At 38.9% G+C, this 23,356-nt stretch overlaps 1 protein-coding gene across 1 annotated transcript; it reads right to left on the reverse strand.

Annotated features, from left to right (window-relative positions):
- Positions 1 to 237: 237 nt before the first annotated feature.
- LOC133734072 (protease Do-like 8, chloroplastic) lies at positions 238 to 2,448 on the reverse strand. Its single transcript, XM_062161731.1, has 9 exons — positions 2,430 to 2,448; positions 2,266 to 2,341; positions 2,116 to 2,183; positions 1,632 to 1,845; positions 1,367 to 1,434; positions 1,169 to 1,248; positions 830 to 916; positions 602 to 709; positions 238 to 466 (listed from the first exon to the last, which is right to left on the reverse strand). The coding sequence occupies exons 1-9, from the start codon at positions 2,446 to 2,448 to the stop codon at positions 338 to 340; spliced, it is 849 nt and encodes a 282-aa protein (XP_062017715.1). The 3' UTR covers positions 238 to 337.
- Positions 2,449 to 23,356: the final 20,908 nt, after the last annotated feature.

Consider the following 23,356-nt stretch of genomic DNA (forward strand, 5'->3'; position numbering starts at 1 on the left):
ATTCCATTGTTCAAAAGAATTGCATTCGTTAGTTTAAAGTATCGATGTAGTACTTGTTATTGTTCTATCTATTCAAATCATTTTTATCATTGCATCAATGATTTAGTGGTTGACAGAAATTTTGATTTAAGATGCCAAACGAGGCATTGACCTCATTTTCTTCTGAAACTTGATGTATTTGAAAATACCTAAGACTGGTTGATTCAACTTATTTTCCAGAAACCGTTCATATACAGGTAATTCCTCATTGTACATCTCAGGACCAAGAATAATAATATACTCATACAAATGAGGAAATGCTATGCTGATTAACAAGTAAAAATCATCAGCATACCAATTATGAACTCTTTTCCTCTAATATTATGGGAACCTCCAAATTTTCACCGCTTCTCTGAATATTTAAGATTACTTTCTCCCCCACGCTAAATTCATCCAATACGCTGTTCAACTCTGGTTGGTTTTTAACCTGATATAAGATATAGAATCGAGCTAAGTAACTATCTCCATATAAGGGGTTGAGGATTATGTCCAGATTTACTCCAAGTAAATTTTTATCTTAGAAAAGAAGAAAGGATAAGAGTTTGAATAAGCAATAGCTCACAGGTTTGTTGTTAACTCCAACAACGACATCCCCGAGGACTATGTTACCCGCAATTCCCCTTGTGGTAGGAAGTAGGCCAGCCTTCGCCGCAACACTATTTTTAGGGACCTGAAGCATTGCAAAGTTGATTAAAAACTTTTGAAGCAAATTATTAAATGGATGGATATGAATATATGAAACATGGAGATTATTAATTAATTGATTTTCAACTCGAAATCCACAGGATACCTGTAAAATAAGAGCTCCATAACGAACATTGAGTTGATTTGCAATCAGGTCTGGAGCTATATCCACATTCAAACCAGCTCGAACAACCTGACATGGAGGAATAAAAGAATAAACATCAAGTATTTTCTGGTTGGCATAATCCAAATGCTTCTCTAGTTAATGTTGCAGATAACTGTTTTCAAAAAGGCACAAGTATGTCAACCAACCAACAATAGTATAATGGTCAAAGTGCATTGAAGCACACTATACAGGTGTTATTTTGAGTGTTGACTTGTGAAAAGGAACAAAAAAAAAAATCAGAATCAGTGGAAACTATAAATACTTGGCAAGTATACTTACTTTGCCGAATTGGATCAACTGAGGGACAATTTTTAGCACAGTTGATGATTGGATAGCAAATCCTACACCTGCTGATGTACCTGTCAAACCAATGAAATTTTCAGAAAATCATTACAACTATGTATATTCTCAAATTTCAAGTTTTGAATACATATTAGAGTTTCTATAAGGGACTTTACTTTCATATACATTACTTACCTGTCTGAGTAAATATTGCAGTATTTATCCCAATCAAATTTCCGTTTGAATTTAGCAGGGGTCCTCCACTGGCAGAGTAAGAAACAGTTAGGAGCAGGTGATGGTCAATTTTTAACACCACTGACTATGAATAAAAGAATATTTTAAGTCCAAACTTCAAAAACTACAGAACAGCAGATGCACTGGCTGCAGCCTCATGTCAAAGAAGAAAATGGGGATGGGAGCTTCTGAACTAAGTCTTTTACATTAGAATGAAGAGACTAACCTGTTCCCAGGATTGATAGCTGCATCGGTTTGAATTCCACCATTAATGGTGACTCCCGCTTGACTAAAAATGTCTCGATTCAGTCCACTAATAACTCCAACAGTAAGGGTATGATCAAATCCAAATGGATTTCCAATTGCTAAACATTGCTGCCCAACTCTTAGAGAAGATGACTGCCCCACAACAATAGGTCTCAACAGATCTTCAGAGGCTTCTACCTAGCAATTTAGAGATATCAGTGCCTAGCTACTAGTAAACTGCTAAGACACTGCAATTTAGAAAGTGCAGCCACAAAATACAAGTGATGAATCAGACTTTAAACTTCAGGTCGACAGTTCAACAAAATAACAGAGGCAGAAGTTAATTGAGTTGACATGTTGAATTAAGCAGAAATTGGGTACCGGAAGGCCGAAGTGGACAAAAATCAACAATGGTTTCATTGAACAAAAAATTATCCATGGCACAGAAAGAAAAAAAAAAAAACCCTTCAAGACAGCAAGATCCTTCGCACGATCAGCACCAACTAGAGTTCCCTCAAAATTCTTTTGTACCCTAAATCAAGAAAATGAGACAGGTGAGTTTCTTGAGTTAAACAATGCTTAGTAGTCTCTCCATAAATGCACTGAAATCTTACCCTTCTGATGCTAGAATGTTAACTCGTGCAACAACCTGCCCGAGACCTGGATTTCTTGAGAGTGCATTACCAATTACTGGAAGTAAAAGAAACAACTGTCAGCTTCAAATTCCAATCAAAATCAGCAGTGTCATAGTGTGTCAAAAAATGACCCAAAAAATCACAAGTATAAATCCAAAGCATCTCAAAAGAGCATACAGATAGCAGGACATAGAATGTTAATTTGAAGATGAAGAGACCACTACCAAAAGGTGACCCTTGTTACATGCATCAAAGTTGCTTGTTATGTGTTTCAAAGAAAAGAAAATTCTGTCTTATGTGCTTGTGTGTCAGCAGGCATACTCGTGCATGTTTATATCTTTACTTTGTTCATGGTTCTCAAGTTGTTACCCCTGTGAATGCTAGAAATGTCAACTCAAGCACCAAGGCAGACGTTTGTAAGTACTTCAACTGTCATCAAGGATGTGTCAGAGGAGCAAAGTGCTTTAATTCACATTGTGAGGAGTCTCAGAAAGTGAAGGAGGGAGAAGACAGGAATCATTCTTTTGCTGCTAAACTACTCAAACGCAAAATCTTTGTTGGAGGACTTCCTCCTTCAGTGGACTCTGGTAATGAACCTACGAAAATTTCGTCAAAATAATCCAAGTTTTATTAATTACGATTATCTTGCAGGATCAATAATCCAAAATAATAGATGTATACAAGTCTATTTTCTGACAAGCATAATTCTGTATTTACTTTGTGAGCCAGATGCTTTGAGAAAGCTCTGTGAAGAAGAGTTTGGATCGGTGGAAGATGCTGTAGTTATTGTAACTCAAATAGAGAACAAGATACAATCTCGAGGCTTTGGTTTTGTCACATTTAGAGGGGAGAAATCTGCTTCAGAAGCCATGCTAGCGCGCTACATCACCTTGAGAGGCAAGAAAGTTGAAATAAAAAGTTTGATTCCAAAATTGGTTTTGGGAGCTGACCTTGAGAAAATGTCACCTCAACCACAAGATCAAGAGAAGAGTTTTCAATACCAGCTTCCACTGCAGAAGCCGAACGAGAATATTGTGGAAGGTGATAACCCTGAACAAAGTTCTTGGGCTGATAGATTAGTCCTTAAACAACCAGCAGATTGTTCCATTGAACCTCAAGCACATGTTACCAAGAGCTCTGAGGACCCAAGCACTCCTACATGGCTAAAGGTTTTCAACAAGTGGTTTCCTGGGTTCTTACAAGGTCTGTCAAAGCATTCAAATTATGCTCTCTCTTCTCTAAAAGCTGACTTCAAGGCTAAATTTGGGTTAGAACTGGATCACTCATCTGTGGGCTACTCTAAGCTCAGTGACTTCCTGAAGCGTGTCTCCGATTTATGTACCATCGAGATTCTCCCCATATGCAAACATGGAACTCCAACTCACATGATCCTCCGTCCAACATTTTCTAGTCCTCAATGCCGCCTCCTTCCTACACTCAGAACAACTCACACTCTGGCTTTGTCTGCATTTATTGTGAATGGTGGTGATTCAAAGTGTCTTTCATCCCTCTTAAGTGGAAATGGTGGTGATTTAAAGGATCTTCAGAACCTTTCAACTGACAGCGGTAGTGATGAGAAGTGTCTCCAGGACCTTCCAACTGACAACGCTATTGATTCAAAGTGCCTTCAGGACCTTTCACTTGATTCTGGTGGTGATTCAGAGTGTATTGGAGACGAAATGTATGGCTCAAGTGTCACTAGCCATGGGGAAGAGAAACCCTCCTTTGGGTATCCTGAAATGAACTCTAAACAGGATAAAGCACACTGTTTGCACCCAAGGTTCCTTCAATTCTTGAAGCTAGATCCTCTACTCCATGGTCAGAATGATACTGATGTGCTTGCTGGAGAGAGTGACAATGAAAAAGGACAGTGCAATGCAGGAGATAAGAATACAAGCGAATCATATTTCCTTCATGAATCTGATTCTTGCAAGGTGTTAAGTGAGCTAATATCAACATGAAGAATCCCTTTAGCAACCAACCTGGCTTTATATCTATCCAATGTACCATCAGCTGCGTACTTCAATGTATAGATCCATCTGCACCCTACTATTCTTTTCCCTGCAGGTTTTGGCACTAGTTCCCATGTGTGACTCTTTTGCAAGGCTTCCATTTCATCTTCCATAGCTTTAGTCCACTTAGGATCTGCTAGAGCATCCTGCACTTTATTTGGAATAACAATAGCAGATAAATGAAATACAAAAGACTCATAACCTGAAGTAGATCTTCTATCAGTGATAGAACCAGCCCAATCTGCATCTGTGTATCCAGCTATGTCTGTATGGTTGTTCTTGGAGAACATGATCCGTTTACCGGGATTTGTCTTCAAATACCTCAGAATTCTATGTACTGCTTCCATGTGATCTTCACTTGGTGCATGCATGGATTGGCTTACAACACTTACAGCATATGCAATATTAGGTCGGGTGTGTGAGAGATAAATGAGCTTGCCTACTAACCTTTGATATCTCTCTTTGAAACTCTTGTGCTTGTGTTGGTTTGCAGGTGGTTTACAGAAGCTGGTTTCGGGCGGATCGATCTGGAAAGGCAGCAGGTGTCGCTTCACCGGGGCAGGTGAGCGTAGCGGCGGAGAGGATTTAGTGCAGAAGCTGAGTCTAGAGGAATGGCTCATGGAGTATGCCAAATGTTATGGCTTCGTAATTTAATGAAAGACTTGGGATTCAAACCCAAGTATGCTATGAATTTGTACTGTGACAATAAAGCAACCATTGATATAGCACACAATCCAGTTCAACATGATAGAACAAAACATGTTGAAGTTGATCGACATTTCATCAAGGAGAAGTTAGAGTCGGGAATCATCAACATGCCACATGTACCTACTGAAGATCAACTTGCAGATATTCTTACCAAAGCTGTTTCTGGAAAAGTGTTCCACAGCTCACTAAACAAGTTGGGAATGCGAGACATCTATTCCCCAACTTGAGGGGGCCAGGAGTGTTAAGTGAGCTAATACAAGGTACTACCGGCCAGTAGACTAAATACAAATTTTCTTTGTTGATATATATGATGCGTATTATATGATCATACATGATTACGATTTATTATTTCAGTCAAAAACATTTTAGAAGAGTCGGCTCTCGTATAATTTCCCCTATCTAATGCAATTTACAGGTTCAAGGCACTACAAACATTGCATGGGTTTCAAAAGAGTGTGTAGTCGTTGCCACTGATTCTCGTGGTACTTGCAAAAAGTAAGGACCAAAATATCGAGTTTCGAGGAAATTTCGATGGTCCCGGAAACGGAAATTTCGACGGAAATATCAAGGATATATCGATTTCGGTAAATAATCAAGAAAAATGACGGAAATTTAAAGAAAAACATGGAAATTTTAAGTTAAATTTTTTAGATATGTTTATTTAATCAATTGTCTACTATATATGAAAAGAAAACCTTAATAAACATTGTTATATAGTAATTTGTAATAATTTAAATTGAAAAGGTAAATGTTTAATCGCCTACAACTCTGAAAATTTTAGAAATAAACATCTTTTTTTTTTTTTTTGATGGCCGAAAACCCAATGGGAGGCTAGGCCATTACATATTATATACATTCTTTGTACATATCATACATTACACCTTGAATTGTAGTAACTTAGAATCACGTAGAAGACTTATGAGGTACAAAATTCAAAATGTAATTGATTGTTCTATGTTAGTTATTGATTGAACATTTACCTAAGTTTTCATATTCGTAGGCAAAATGAATATATATTAGAATGTTGCAATGATAACACAAGTGTAGGTGCAGCAGAGTTGGCTAAGACTCTTGCTCAAAGAGCAATGAATTGACAAATGTTTGAGCCTTGGTGACTTTGTTGATTTTTTTTATTGGAATTTTTGGCCAACTATATGTCAGCCACATGATGTTGATGTTGCATGTGACTGATGTGAGAAAGGGTGGTAGAGTGGTGGTGACACGCGATGTGAGAAATGGTGGGAAGAGTCGGAAGGTTCCGGAAATTACCCAAAATTTCAAAAAATATTGTCAATTTCTCGATATTTCCGGAAATTTCGGGAAATTTCTAAAATATCTGTCTAAATATACTTGGATGGTCACGGAAATTACTCAAAATTTCGCAAAATATCATCAATTTCTCGATATTTCCGGAAATTTCAGAGAATTTCCAAAATATTCGTCGAAATATATTTGGATGGTCACGGAAATATCGACACAAAAAAAAAACGAAAATTTTGACGAAATATCGCCGAAACTTTCGATTTTTTAGTCCTTGGCAAAAAGAGTTTAGGTAAATTTGTTTATTATTCTTCTTCTTTTTTCTTTTTTTTTAAGGCTCCCCCCCCTCATTTACTGAAGTTCCTTACATTTTGAAAATTTTCAGTGTCGGATGATTATAAGAAATTTGAAATCATAACGCCCCACATAGTTTCAACATTGGTTGGTGACTTACTTGAAGCTGCAAAAACATGTCGTCACATGAAGCTTATGATCAATGATGAATGATGAGACCAGGAATGGAACAGGTTAGAATTGTGTGTGGAATGTAGGTGTCGCTGGTTAGTCAATTGAGAGGGATCCTGATGCGGGTGGTACCATGTTCCTTATTGCTGGATTACAATCAGAGGTGGTTGTTTTATTGCATTGAATTTGTTGTTTTTTTGTTAGTTATTTTTAATATACTCTTTTAACTTGAAATTTTCCATGTAGGCTCCAAATTGTTGTTTTCTGTACGATCTCTTTAAAGAGAAGGAAGACCGTGCATGTGGCTTGGAGGAGGTTCCAAATTGGAAGGCAGTTGGCAGTGGCTCTGAGTATGCTGCTACCATTGTGAAACGAATGTGGAAAAAATATCAAAATGTTCGATTCCAAGGACTAAAAAATCGAAAGTTTCGGCGATATTTCGTCGAAATTTTCATTTTTTTGGGGTGTCGATATTTCTGTGACCATCCAAATATATTTCGACGGATATTTTGAAAATTTTCTGAAATTTCCGGAAATATCGAGAAATTGATGATCTTTTGCGAAATTTTGAGTAATTTCCGTGACCATCCAAGTATATTTAGACAGATATTTTAGAAATTTCCCGAAATTTCTGGAAATATCGAGAAATTGACGATATTTTTCGAAATTTTGGATAATTTCCGGAACTTTCCGACTCTTCCCACCCTTTCTCACATCGCTTGTCACCACCACTCTACCACCCTTTCTCACATTAGTCACATGCCATATCAACATCATGTGGCTGACATATAGTTGGCAAAAAATTCCAATAAAAAAAATCAACAAAGTCACCAAGGCTCAAACCTTGGTCACTTCATTGCTCTTTGAGCAAGAGCCTTAGCCAACTCTGCTGCACCTACACTTATGTTATCATTGCAACATTCTAATATATATTCATTTTGCCTATGAATATGAAAACTTAGGTAAATGTTCAATCAGTAACTAACATAGAACAATCAATTACATTTTGAATTTTGTACCTCATAAGTCTTCTACGTGATTTTAAGTTACTCATGAAATTCAAGGTGTAATGTATGATATGTACAAAGAATGTATATAATATGTAATGGCCTAGCCTCCCATTGGATTTCCGGCCATCAAAAAAAAAAAAAAAGATGTTTATTTCTAAAATTTTCAGAGTTGTAGGTGATTAAACTTTACCGTTTCATCTTAAATTATTAAAAATTACTGTATAACAATGTTTATTAAGGTTTTGTTTTCATATATAGTAGACAATTGATTAAATAAACATATCTAAAAGTTTTACTTAAAATTTCCATGTTTTTCTTCAAATTTCCATCATTTTTCTTGATTATTTACCGAAATCGATATTTCCGTCGAAATTTCCGTTTCCGGGACCATCGAAATTTCCTCGAAACTCGATATTTTGGTCCTTGATTGTCGCAGATAGTTCGAATTCTCAATTTTTCTCTATTGACGTATGCTTTGTTGGATGAAGCAACGGGGGGATTACTGACTGGTATTTCTCTCCCTTACTGAACAGTCGATTTTTTCCCTTTTCCCCATCAAACTTTTCATCACATGTCACTCTAGCTAATCCATACTTGGCATATCTACCTGCTCTATCAAATATTATGCAAAGAATACCATTCTACTGAACAGTTGATTTTTTCCCATCAACCCTTTCATCATATGTCACTCTAGCTAATCTATACTTAACATATCTACCTGCTCCGTCAAATATTAGGCAAAGAAAAGACATGGAAATATGAGCACAAGAGAAGAGTTAACCTTTTGTCGAACAATGAATAACTTGAGCATGCAAATTCTTCTATTTCATGTGTGGCAATAATGTTAAAGTGAAGATTTGGACTGATTGTTTTCTGCCTTGATTTTCAAGAAGTGATCTTTGTTTTGTAATGGTTAGTTTGGTATTCTTTATGCCTGTTGCATCTTTTTGTTGAACGCAACTTTCTATTTTTGTTGAAGTACATCGGATAAGCAATATTGCTAACTATACTCTTGTGTCGACAGTTATATGTGTTGGGAAGGATGGTGTGAGTATAGTGTCATGCTGCACAGTGCTCGAGTTATATATTTCCTTCTATAATATCAATATCCGTTTACCTCGGATTAAAGAAGAGGACTGATACGCTAAAAGCAAGTGCGCAATTTAACCCTACAAAATGTAGTTGTTAGTATAGAATAAGTAGGGATCGTTCTAGCCGGGGATTGAGGGTACACTTGTAATTGCAAAAACAAATAAAGAATTAATAAAAAGTAAAAAGTATTATGTACAAAAATAAAACAAAGAATAGAAATATATACAAGTTAATGTAAAAAGGGGGGATTAGGATTTTTAAAATCAAAAATTAAAATAAATAAAATAAAGAAAATGTAAAAACACATATACAAGGGTGGAACGCAAGGAACAAATATCAAAACCACAATCATATGAATCCAATTACAATTCCTATAGTTGATTATCTATGTCATGAGAAATAAGTTGACCATGTGAAACGTTAGTAAGCAAACGATTTCTCATATTTTACTTTTCTTCAATATTTAATCTAAGTGAAAGCACCTAAATTAAATCTATTGAACATGCAATCATAGTCTAGAAAGCTAGCTAATCAAGAACACATTCAATGCATGAAGAACAAAGAAAGGATGTCAACCAAAGTGCACAACCTAGTATGAAAAAGTTCATATATTTGCAATCATCCTTAATTGATTTCGAGTTTTGTCCAAAGCCTTTACTACTTAAATCTAGCTCCAATTACATGCATATATCCTAAGTTGGCCACCAAAGAACACATACATATAAAAGTTTTCTATAATCCAAAATCAATTAAGCAATCTCACATAAGCAACATAAAAATCAACATAAAGAAATCGCAATTTTTATTCAAACATAAGAATGGGCTTTAACTTTGCCCTAAACGTTATTTGTTAACTATAGTTCATAGTTCTACAAATCCAAACAAAGAAAGTCAAAAGATTACAAGGAAAAAGAATGAATTACACCGTGAGTTGGAGATGGAGATGGAGAGCTTGAAACGTTGGAATCTTGAATCTTGGAAGCAAGCCTTCAAGGTGGATGATGGAGGATATGATCTTCACGGTTCCTTCTTCTTCTTCCTCTCCTTGCTTAAAAACGCAGAACTTTGCAACTAGAGAATGGAGAGAAAAATGGAGAGGAAATGGAGAGACAAAGAAGATGAAATGGATGAAGGAATGTTTTAAGGAAAATGGAAAGGAAATGGAGAGACAAAGAAGATGAAATGGATGAAGGAATGTTTAAAGGAAATGGAGAGACAAAGAAGATGGAATTGATTAAGCAATTAAGCAATCTCACATAAGCAACATAAAAATCAACATAAAGAAATCGCAATTTTTATTCAAACATAAGAATGGGCTTAAACTTTTCCCTAAGCGTTATTTGTTAACTATAGTTCATAGTTCTACAAATCCAAACAAAGAAAGTCAAAAGATTACAAGGAAAAAGAATGAATTACACCGTGAGTTGGAGATGGAGATGGAGAGCTTGAAACGTTGGAATCTTGAATCTTGGAAGCAAGCCTTCAAGGTGGATGATGGAGGATATGATCTTCACGGTTCCTTCTTCTTCTTCCTCTCCTTGCTTAAAAACGCAGAACTTTGCAACTAGAGAATGGAGAGAAAAATGGAGAGGAAATGGAGAGACAAAGAAGATGATGGATGAAGGAATGTTTTAAGGAAAATGGAAAGGAAATGGAGAGACAAAGAAGATGGAATGGATGAAGGAATGTGTTGTTCTTCTTTGTTGTAGCATTTATATATAGGCTACCAAGCAACACTATTTGGCCTTAAACAAATCATGATGGGTTAGGTTTGAGCACTTAAATACTAATGGAATGTTAGGTTTGAATACTTAAACACTTAATGGAATTTGTTAGGTTTAAGTTATTTTCTGCTCCTTTATTCCTTCAATTATATCTCTACCAAGAATACAGAATGGGCCTTCGACTTCTTCATATGAAATGATCCACCATGAGTGTAGATCATTCTGTCCAATTTTCAGAGCTTAGTTCCATGCTGTTGGGCCGGAAACGCTGCTAGACTCCTTACAGGTCCATTTTTCCAGTTTTGCTTATGTAGAAAATTGGACTGATTGTTTAAAGGCTTTTCACTCAAAACGAGCTCTGGCACTCTTCATAAGAAGTGATCTTTGGGATGTTTAGAATTAATCTGCAAAGTTTTAGCTCATTTGGATTTCGTTTGGTTAGTCTGCCGCCCCTCCTTCCTTGTTTACCTTGGTTTCTCCTAGCCTAAGTAGGAAATGTGTAAAATTGACCTTTTAGTGCATTTCCATTCTTCTCCATTATTTCCTTAGTCATTTATGAACTTTGAGACTCCATTTAGCTCTTAAAGTATCATCACGAACACAATGTACCTATAAAACACCTAATAAGTTAAATTGATCAAGTTAAAAGAAATAACTTAGCGAAATATAGGGTTTTAATATTATAAATGTTGCATTTTTTGCTCCTATCAAGGACGGATTGAGTAAAGATAAGTCTAACTTTAATTGGAAGGAAAAGTTGTATTTTTGTTCTATCATCCTCATGTTGTTGGTAGAGATGTTATGACCAAATGGCTGAGGTATGTATTTTTGTGATTTCTTAATTAGTTTATACGTATAAGCTTAATAGAGAAATGTTCTTAACTCTTTTCAATTTTGTAGGAGATGAAAAGGTATTGACGTACCGGGGGGACATGGACACCCTTTGACAGAGTTAGCGGGACAGTATTATATGCATAGGGTTGTTTTTAAAACAGCCGAAGACTGTTCAGCTTTTTTGGGAAAAGCACAACAGATCACCCAGCAGACTTTGATTGCGTTTTCGAGTAGACGAGAGGACTTCCGATATGTTGTGTGTGAGAAGAATATTATATTTGTGGCAAGACAGACTTTAAAGGTGCTATAATCTCTAGAAATTTCAGAGAAGATGAAGAAGAGAATTTTGCTTGTATAAAGTAATTTGAATTTCCATATAAATTCTAAAATCATGGGATTATAATTTCATGAATTTAAATTTCATTAATGGAGAATTTCATTGTTTGAAATTCTAATGTAGAATTTTTAGAATGACAAGGATTACGAATTCTAGTGTTTGAACTAATTTTTTGTTAATGGAATTTAAATCGAACCGAGCAAATAAATGATCATGATTGAAGAGATACAACAATCAATACTGCAATGAAAAGTGTAAAATCCAAAGTTAAACTAGACCAATACATGTGCTAGAAAAATCCAAATTTACTTGCTAGGAGAATCCCAATGGGTTCTTGACCATCTATCCAATTTGGGACTAACAAATGCCCACTTACTTCACTAAAATATTTGTGTTCCAACCCACCCCATTTAAATGTAAAAAGACACGTCTACCCTCTAAATAATTAAAAAGTTATTGGAGACTTTGCAGAAATCCAATCATCGGCTGGAGATTGTTTGAGGTCACCAGAGAGGTCGTCAGAGATCTTGTAGGTCACCGAGAAAGTCGCTAGAGACTTTTACTACCCCCCAATAAAATCCAATAATTTTTATTGGGAGGCAATAAAAGTTAATTAGATATTATTGGAGGGCAATAAAAACCGGACTTCGGACTCTGATCATCGGTCACTGAAGGTTCTCAAGGAGGTCATCGGAGACCTTATATGTCACCAAAGAGGTCAAGAACCCAATAAATTTTTATTGGGGACCCATAAAAGTTTATTGGATATATTAGGGGGCAATAAAATAGGACGCCGGACTTCAATCATGGTCCGGATGTCCCCAGTGAGGTCATCGTTGTCCAGTTTTATTACCCCCCCCCCCCCCCAATAAAATCAAATAAAATTTTGTTGGGGGGCAATAAAGTTTATTGAGCATTATTGAGGGCAATAAAACTAGACGTCGGACCCTGATCACTAATCACCGGATTCCAGTCATTGGGCTCGGGTCGGGCCGAGCCCGAAATTTTGTAAAACCGAGACCAAACCCAAAACAATCGGTTCAGGCTTTTTCAAAATTGGAAACCGACAGAAACCGATTCCAAACGGGCCGGTTCGGTCTTCGGGCTTTTCGGGCCCAAAATCCAGTTTCCCAGCTCTGAGCAAAATATTCACAAAATTTGGTAAGAGGCGAAGTTTTAACCCCCGACCTCTTACAAGAAAGTGTTGCTCCCAACCACTGGAGCATAAGACGCTCTCTTCATTTTATGTGCAAAGTTTATATTTATTTTGTCCTAGGCAACTTTTCTTGGTGGTGGAGACCACAGCTTTTCTTTTCTTTTCTTCCACCCGGTCCTTTCTTTTCTTCTCTTTGGTAATTGCAGCAACTTTTCTTTTCTTTAATGTTTTGGGAAGTGAGGCACGAGACAAAGATGGAGACAAATATTCTTTATTTCCTTCTTCCAAAAAAACAAATACTACACCTTTCACTTTTTGATTCCACTCACCACAAACCCATGTGAACAACTCAAGAAATATGGCCGACATGATTTGATTATTCTTTCTTTCCTTCTTCTTCATCTTCTACACGGCTACACCTTTCTCTTCCCAGTTTCAAAAGCTCAAACCAGTCAAGGCCATGAAAAAATCCCATCTCAGATCCTTATAAAACTACTTGTTTTTCATTTCCCACAATTCAATTTCCATTTCTCCACCCAAATAATCCAAAACCCACAACTTTGCTTCTAAAGTTTCCATCTTTTGGTTCTTGCTATTGGAGTTCGGAGACGGAGAGTGGCGGAGGAGAATAGGAGATGCTAATGGACGAGAGAGAGAGAGAGAGAGGTACTGAGACGGAGATTTGAGTTGGTAATTTTTTCTTGGTTTCTTGCCTTCTGCAAAGTCTGAACTTTGAAATGGGGTTGAATCACCTGAATGGTTTAGGGTTTTAATCTGGGTTTTCAGAAATGGGGGAAGAACACGATATCCTTTGGGGCTGAGATGGTTTTGAGAGAGAGGGAGGTTGAGATCAGTTCGGGTTGGGGCTTTCGGTCTCCGTATATTTGAAACCCGAGACCGAACCGATAAAATACATTCGGGTCGGGCTTTGCACCGAACCGATAATTTTCATATCAAAACCGAACCGAATCGGGCTTTTTTGCTCGGTTCGGGTTGGGTCCTCGGTCTTTCGGGTTTGGACGCCCAGCCCTACTTCTAGTTATTTCCTTTTGCGTTATCTTATCATAATATCATATTTGAAATGTCCTTCTTTCTTTTTTGTTCCTTCTTTCTTCATTTGGTATTCCTTAATGAACTTCATAGCATCTATCTTTTCTTTTATGGCGAGTTTCATATGCTACATTTTTATTTATTTATTTTTATTTTTTTGATAAGAAGGAGGTCACTCTTTATTGAAATAAGGGAATTACATGGTACTTAATTCAGCTGCAATTGCAGCTGATAAGAAGGATGGAGTAGAAAGAAACCTAACTTCCTGACTAGCACTTGAGGCATATGCTACATTTTTATGTTTGCTCTTGAGAGAAAAAAAATATATTTGTTATTATATAAACGTTTTAAATTCGGACCCCTACCATAAAATTCTAGTTCCGCCCCAATGGCAAAGTCTCCAATGACTTCTCTCTCAAAGAGAGAGAGAGAAAAATTGTCTCAAAAAAAAAAAAAAACTTAAATAGGTATTAGGACAAAAAATATGTAATTTATTGGATAAATGGCGTGCGTTCTTATTGTGAGGTAGTGTTTGGAAACAGGTGGTCTTATTTTGATGATGTCTCGTAGCCAATCAGGAAGTAGGATCAGTAATTTAACCAAATGGTTCATATCGGGCCTCAATAATATTGTTCTGAGCCCAGACAACGTGGTTGGACAATGATTTAAACCCAAAAATGGGGTTTCCTATTTACGATTAACTCATCAACACTAATTATGGAAAATCTGTACTATATGTCTATATTTAAGAAAAGTAATTTTGTTAGTCAAAGTATAATTTAATAATTAGGTTTCTGTTGTAGTAAATAGGTAAATGTCTATATCATGGAGTATGTGTAGTATGCACTTGAGAAGTGGAGAAGTTGGGTAACAAATATACTAATGTATGTAGGGCAATTTACACTACTTTGTAACCCTATATAAACCCTCCATTGAGAGAGGAATACTCACCAATTCACTCTTCAGTTTCTCTGAAACACGTTATCAGCACGAAATTGCTCTAGAATTAGAATCGAAATTGATAAGAGTAGAGAAAGTTCATGATCCGAACAAGGTCATTTTACCAACTTTACAAGAAACCCCCAAATCCTATCACATATCAAAGCCCTTGATCCCAGAAGCTCAGAACCGGTCTCAGAATCTCCAAAACCGGCCAAAAACAGCCTGAACCGGCCGCCGGAATTTCTGAACCGCTGCCGAGTCCTGCCGAGCAGCTGCCGAGAAGCTGCCGAGTCCTGCCGAGCAGCTGCCGAGAAGCTGCCGAGCAGCTGCGCAGAAGCTGTCGATAGCATCTGCCGAGCATCTGCCGAGCACCTGCCGAGACCTGCCGAGCGCATCTGCCGAGCACCTGCCGAGACCTGCCGAGCGCATCTGCCGAGACGCTGCCGAGGACCTGCGCAGCAGCTGCCGAGCCACCAGCCGAGCAGCAGCCTAGCCCCTGCCTAGCAGCTGCGCAGCAGCTGTCGACACATCTGTCGACAGATCTGTCGAGCGACTTTCCGGACACTTTTCCGGCAACTTTTCCGGCCATTTTCCGGCAACTTTTCCGGCCATTTTCCGGCAACTTTTCGGGCCACTTTTCCGGCGACTTCCGGACACTTTTCCGGCGACTTTCCGGACACTTTTCCGGCTACTTTCCGGACACTTTTTCCGGTCAATTCTTAAGGTAAACTTTTCTAAAAGTTCCCGTTTTTGAAGTTTTTATTACTTTTCTCTTCTTTTCACGGGGACTTCCAACATAGGGGAGACCAAAAGGCCGAACTGTGGGGGTTCGTGCTCACTCCAAGCTTGGAGCTTGTAGAGTCCTCCAAACTTAGAATTTGTTGAGAAGAAAACAATCGACCACATACATCATTATTTCGATTTAATCCAAAACCCCTCTTGGAATCAAGATTTTCTTGGAAGCGACTACGCTCAGAAAATCCCTAATTTCTTGAAAGCGATTACGCTCAGAAAGTTTATAGTTTTTCGTGGTAGCCTTTTTCGCTCCGAAACTAACCCTATTTTCTTGTTGTTCTTCAGGATGAGTAACCTGAACAAGTTGAGCTTCAACCCACTAGGGACAACAGGCGCAGGATACCACAAGTGGATCCGTGATGTGCGCCAGCATCTTAAGGCTGATGGGATCCTGAGTACGATCCAAGAGCCAAGTCAGGACGTGCTTACTCCTCAACAAGCTCTTGCTTTTGAAGCAAATAGAGCAAAGAGAGAGGCTAATGAAGCAAAAGCCATCATTCTCATGACAAGGCACATGAATGACGCGCTCCAAAATGAGTACCTCAATGAGGAAGACCCAAGAAAGCTATGGGTAGAACTCGAGCAGCGTTTTGGCAACGTCCGTGATTCCCTGGTTCCCGACTTAGAAGAGAGATGGCATAGCCTCCGCTTCTGTGATTTCAAGACTGTTCTTGACTACAATTCGGAAGCACTTTGTATCAAGTCTATGATGGAATTCTGTGGACAGCAAATCACTGATACGATGTTGATCGAGAAAACTCTCTCTACCTTCCCTGTCTCTGCATTAATGATAGCTAAGAACTATCGAATTGATATCAATGCTAGACGCATCACAAGATTTCATGAGCTAATTGGTGTCATGAATGTAGCTGAAAAGCACGACAACATACTTGTGAAGAACTATAACTCTAGACCCGTGGGAACCAAGTCAATTCCGGAGTCTAATTATAGTCGCACCTCCAAGGGAGGACGCAAGGAGCGAAACCCTAAAAGTAGGGATAATTATGGACGTTCAGGTCCATATTTTCGCCCTAAAGAGGAAGGAAACCGCCAAGATAGGCGTGCACGGAACCGTGGAGGTAAACGTGTGAAGAGAGAGCGAGGCCAAGCCTCCGGTTATGGTGGTAACACCACCAATGGAAACAACCGTTTTCAAAGTGCTCCTAAAGCACCTCGATCAAGGGAACCTGACCATAATGATGCTTGTTTCCGATGTGGACTACCTGGACATTGGGCAAAGATATGTAAAGCATCCCAGAATGTTGCAAACGCGTACAAAATGTATCGTGAAGCAAGGGAGGCAAATTACATGGAACAAGAAGATCAAGATGGCAATCTCGATCTAAGGGTGGAAGACGACAAAAATCAAAACCCAGAAACTGGCGATTTTGATTAAGTCTTTTCATTTTCCAAGAGATGTAGGCAATCGCCACATTATCCTATAGTAGATGCCAATGGGATTAATCTTTCTTCAAAGTAGGCGTACTCAATGTAATTGTGATGTCTAGGAAGGTTTTGAGATAATTGGTACTTAAGCGAGCCTTTGCTCCACCAACATCTCTCTACTCACCTGGTCACCTTTGCATTGGAATTACCGAAAGGAGTTAGACGACTACCATTGCTTTGCATTAACTAAGTTTATTGGATTACGCTTTCTTTGATGAAATAAATGATGATGTAATTCCGTTTGGCTTATTAATAAAAGTTGAGTTCTTTCCTTTATGACTCCTTTTTTTTAATTACGAGCTTCTCTTTTAAGGAATGGATGAACTACAATGTCTCGCAGATAGTGCGACTACGCACACCATTCTACGACACAGGCAATTATTCTTGGAGATGTTGCCTACATATTCCACTGTGACTACGATGGCTGGGCCATCAGGTTTAGTTCAAGGACATGGAATGGCCCAATTCCTATTGCCAAATGGCACCTTGATTAAAGTCACTGAAGCTCTCTATGCTCCTAAGGCAAATCGAACCTTATTGAGTTTTAAAGATTTAAGAGCCAACGGATTCCATGCGGAAACGCATACTGAGAACAGAAAAGAGTTCCTTTGCATTACCTTTAATGATTGCGGACGAAAGCGCATCTTAGAGAAACTTATGTGTCAATCTAGTGGACTTTATGTCACTACAATTCGACCAATTGAATCCAATAATGTCATAAGAGAAGATCTCTTGGATTCTGACACATATTGGCTTTGGCATGACCGACTAGGGCACCCTGGTCGTGATATGATGCTCCGTATACTAAAGACTTCACACGGACATCCATTCTTCAGAGTGAGAAGAAGCAAGAATCGAGAATTGATTCCTGGACTTAACAAGACCGCAACAATTGCAGCATCTGGTGCTGCAGCCGTCTTGGGGCGCCATAGGGCTGCCCAAGTCCCATGTAATGACACCAACCATGAGCATAACGCCATGATTGTTCCTCCCAATGGCTACAATGCCATAGAAGGAGATGTAGCCACACATTTTGCTTCTAATAGCGCTACAGACGCTCAGGCCCAACCAAAATCCTCATTGGTTGCTTCTAAGGCCCCTCGCTCATTTTGCAAAGCCTGTTCCTTCGGGAAATTAGGACCGAGACCGTCCTACGCAAAGGATCCTAAAATACTCATTCCGTTCTTACAGAGAATCCAAGGGGATATCTGTGGACCAATTCAACCATCATGCGGACCTTTCAAATACTTTATGATATTGGTTGATGCGTCGACACGCTGGTCACATGTCGCGCTGTTGTCCACTCGAAATGCTGCTTATGCTAAACTCCTCGCCCAGATTATCCGTCTACGGGCTCACTACCCTGACCATCCAATTAAGTCGATTCGACTTGATAATGCTGGGGAGTTTACATCGAAAACATTCGATGACTATTGCATGTCACTGGGGATTGATGTAGAGCATCCAGTTCCCCATGTTCATACCCAAAATGGTCTCGCAGAAGCTGCTATCAAACGACTACAAATGATAGCACGGACATTGGTAATGCACACCAATCTTCCTGTTTCTGCTTGGGGATATGCAATATTACATGCAGCGAAGCTAATTCGTCTACGACCCACTGCAACCCAATCTTACTCTGCGTTACAGCTAGTGACTGGGTACGAGCCTGATATCTCGCACTTACGCATTTTTGGGTGTGCTATTTATGTGCCTATTACGCCGCCACAGCGTACTAAGATGGGTCCACAACGACGAATGGGCATTTATGTTGGATATGAATCTCCAACTATCGTCCGCTATCTTGAACCCTTGACAGGCGATCTCTTTACCGCTAGATTTGCGGATTGTCACTTTGATGAGACAGTCTTCCCATCATTAGGGGGAGATAAGAACACAAATGTTCAACAGGAACGACAGGAATTGTCGTGGTCTGTCCCCACTATGTCTCATCTCGATCCCCATACCGCACAGTCCGAACTTGAAGTGCGAAGAATAATCGAGCTCCAGAACGTAGCAGACACTCTGCCTGATGCGTTTTCTGATGTTGCTAAAGTGACGAGATCACACATACCTGCTGCAAACGTGCCTGCAAGGATTGATGTCCCAAATAATGGACATAACGCCACTCCTATAACGCAAGGAGATGGCACCATTGCTCAACATAGCAATAAAGTGGCATCTATGGCTGCAGGTCCCGCAAGGAAGCGCGGTAGACCGATTGGTTCGAAGGATACTCGCCCTAGAAAAAGAGCGAATGAGGCACAAATAAATCCTTTGATCATCGATACTCAAAATCCGTCCCATGATAATGTTCCGGATTATGGTTATGTCCAAGAGACATCATTGAGGGACGCCTCAGTGTCAGAACCTATCCATGAGAACGTAGAGATCTCTGTAAATTACACTAGTGTACATGGGACGTGGGAAAGAAACTCCATCATCATTGATGATGTATTCGCGTATTCAGTGGCGCGTGAGATTATTGAGACCGATGACACCGAACCACGCTCCGTTGATGAATGTCAACGTAGAGCTGATTGGCCAAAATGGAAAGATGCGATCCAGGCAGAACTTGATTCTCTAACGAAAAGAAAGGTATTTGGCAAAATTGAACCAATACCACCCAACACCAAACCAGTTGGTCACAAATGGGTATTCGTTAGAAAGCGTAATGAGAAAAACGAGATTGTAAGATACAAAGCTCGTCTTGTGGCGCAAGGCTTCTCACAACGCCCTGGAATCGACTACGAGGAGACCTACTCTCCCGTAATGGACGTTATTACGTTCCGCTACCTTGTCAGTTTGGTAGTTTCCGAAAAACTGAACATGCAGCTTATGGATGTGGTTACTGCATATCTATATGGGGATCTAGATACGGAGATATACATGAATATTCCAGATGGAATTCAATTACCCAAATCAAGTGGCTCTAATCCACGGAGCGCGTTTGCAATTAGATTGAAACGCTCACTATATGGATTAAAACAATCCGGACGGATGTGGTATAACCGTCTAAGTGACTACTTGATTGGCAAGGGATATGTCAACAACGAACTATGCCCATGTGTGTTCATAAAAAGGACAAGTTCCGGATTTGCAATAGTAGCGGTTTATGTCGATGACATGAACATAATTGGCACCCTTAAAGAGTTAAGGGAAACCGCTGAACACTTGAAATCCGAGTTTGAGATGAAAGATCTTGGGAAAACACGGTTTTGCCTCGGTTTAGAACTTGAGCACCGTAGAGATGGTATCCTGATTCATCAATCAGCTTATACCCAAAAGATGCTTAGGCGTTTCAACACTGACAAAATTAAGCCTTCAAGCACCCCAATGGTCGTCCGTAGTCTTGATCCAAAGAAGGATCCATTTCGTCCAAAAGATGACGATGAAGAAGTGCTAGAGGCAGAAGTGCCCTACCTAAGTGCAATAGGTGCATTATTGTACTTAGCACAATGCACGAGACCAGACATCTCATTCGCTGTGAACTTGCTAGCTAGATATAGCTCTGCGCCAACACGACGCCATTGGACTGGTGTTAAAGATATCTTTCGATACCTAAGTAGTACGATCGATATGGGCTTGTTCTATCCCTACAGAAAGAAGATGGATTCGGACCCATCAAGCGTCAGGAACGCCACACATGGTGGACTGCGTTCCCTCTCCCCATCCCAAAACGATATAAGTGTTTTGGAAGGTTTTGCTGATGCTGGGTACCTCTCTGACCCACACAAAGGTCGCTCCCAAACTGGTTATGTTTTCACCATGGGAAAAACCGCGATATCTTGGAGGTCTACAAAGCAGACCCTAGTCGCTACCTCTTCAAATCATGCAGAGATTATTGCTCTTCACGAAGCAGTTCGTGAATGTATATGGCTTCGATCCATAGTTACGCATGTTCGAAGCAATTGTGGTTTGAAGTCTACCACAGATGAGCCAACGAGCATTTATGAAGATAATGCTGCTTGCATTGAACAAATGAAGCAAGGTTACATCAAAGGCGACAACACCAAGCACATATCGCCCAAATTCTTCTACAATCAGCAACAACAGAAGCTCCTCAAAATCAAAGTGAACCAGGTTCGATCTGAGGACAATGTGGCAGACTTGTTCACTAAGTCATTGCCCAAATCCACGTTCGAGAAACATGTGGCAAGAATTGGCTTGCGGAAATTATCTGAACTCCCATGATCGTTGTCATCAGGGGGAGACACAGACGTCAGGGGGAGATGTCTACATGTTCGTCTCAAAAGCGTGAAGGGTGTGTTGTGCTCTTTTTCCCTTTCGACCGAGGTTATTTTTATCCCACTGGGTTTTTGTTACTCGGCAAGGTTTTTAATGAGGCAACGAGAGAAGCACCACGTTATACAGAAACAGACTCCACACTCAACGCGCGTTGTGCTCTTTTTTCTCCTTCGACCAAGGTTGTTTTTTCCCACAGGGTTTTATTACTTGGCAAGGTTTTTAACGAGGCAACTTAGAAGCGCACCTCCAAGACAATACTACTGACATGAAATATCCAAGGGGGAGTGTTGTAGTAAATAGGTAAATGTCTATATCATGGAGTATGTGTAGTATGCACTTGAGAAGTGGAGAAGTTGGGTAACAAATATACTAATGTATGTAGGGCAATTTACACTACTTTGTAACCCTATATAAACCCTCCATTGAGAGAGGAATACTCACCAATTCACTCTTCAGTTTCTCTGAAACAGTTTCCTTGTAATCTAAGAATTCATATTTATCTTAGGTATCCTTGTAATCTCAGGTTTCATACTTATAATATTAAGATTTTTTTTTTTTTTTGAAGGATAATATTAAGAAATTTTGTTAGTCAAAGTATAATTTAAGGATTAAGTTTCCTCGTAATCTAAGGATTCATATTGTTATTAAGTTAATTTCCTTATAATCTCAAGTTTCATACTTATAATATTCTATATAAAGGTGCCTACATTATCAATTAAAGTACACAAACATTCTTCCGATCGAATCTATTTTCTCTTAAATAAACCCCGAGGACACACCTGTTGGCGAGGGCTATATCATAGTTTGCGTCCACTGCAATCACCAATCAGTTGAAACATGGCCACCCTGATGGAAGGTGGGTAGGACGTGCAACAAGAAATCCTTTTGATTCGAGTTTGACAATTAAAAAGCCAGGTGTGATATATCACGAGTGTGATGATGACGATGTATTTGATTAATGTGGGTGCTCGTTTGTAAAGCAGTATTTAGATGGACAAAGAGTGCCTTATGTGAGAATTTTATCCTGTGTGTTTTTAACATATGGAACTATATAGTTAAATGGGATAGTAAAGCTTATTCTCTAGAAGTGTCGCGTTGATAAGTGGAACCAACTTTTAATTGTCGTTCTGCTATTTGCTTCTCTTTTAAACTTAATAGTTAATGAAGATATGTCATCAAACAAAATAGTTAATGATGATAACTCACGGATATCTTTGGTTATGTCTCACTCACTTGTTTCTGCCCTAATTTCTTCCCATTGGGTATGTTTTTCTTCCTCTTCAACTTCTTCTTCCTTGAATTGTGCTCCTTTCCACTTTTTTAATTATTTTTTTCTGAATTCGTGTGGTTTTCAAGATCGTGAGTTTTCGATATGAATGTGCTGGGTTTTGTTAGGTCCTGGTTTTTTAGATTTCAATATGAATGTGCTGGGTTTTTCATTAGCAACATGGGAAAAATTCCATTAACTTGGTGAACAAGGTTGTAGGCAACACTCCATTAGTAAAGATCATCTTGTCCTCTGTGATTGAGATTTTCGGAACGTTAACCGGAATGCAGCTGTGGTGGATCCTATTAAGATCAACCCCAACAATTGCTGGTGATAAAGATCAACAAGGACCAAAATGGGATACAAATTGACTAGTAGGGTCTTTCTAAATGTACCCAGCAAATATCTAAATGCACCAAACAAACTTTTTACACCCAACAAATTTATATAATCTCTAACTACACCCAGCAATTTTTCCTATAATACCCTATTAAATCAAGCAAAATTCACACACCCATCAAAACCCATACACCCTGATGAAGAATACCAAACACCCAGCACAACTCTTAGACCCTGACGGGTATTACACCCAGCAGACACACGCAATGTGGAAGCAAGCAATGCACTCTATCCTTGTTATTATCATTGATCCTAATAGATCGAAGGGACTAACAGGATGCAATTATCATAATGAAAGGGAGGCCTTTGCATGGTGAAGATCTCT

Source organism: Rosa rugosa, chromosome 1 (genome assembly GCF_958449725.1).
Source record: "Rosa rugosa chromosome 1, drRosRugo1.1, whole genome shotgun sequence".
Lineage (NCBI taxonomy): Eukaryota > Viridiplantae > Streptophyta > Magnoliopsida > Rosales > Rosaceae > Rosa > Rosa rugosa.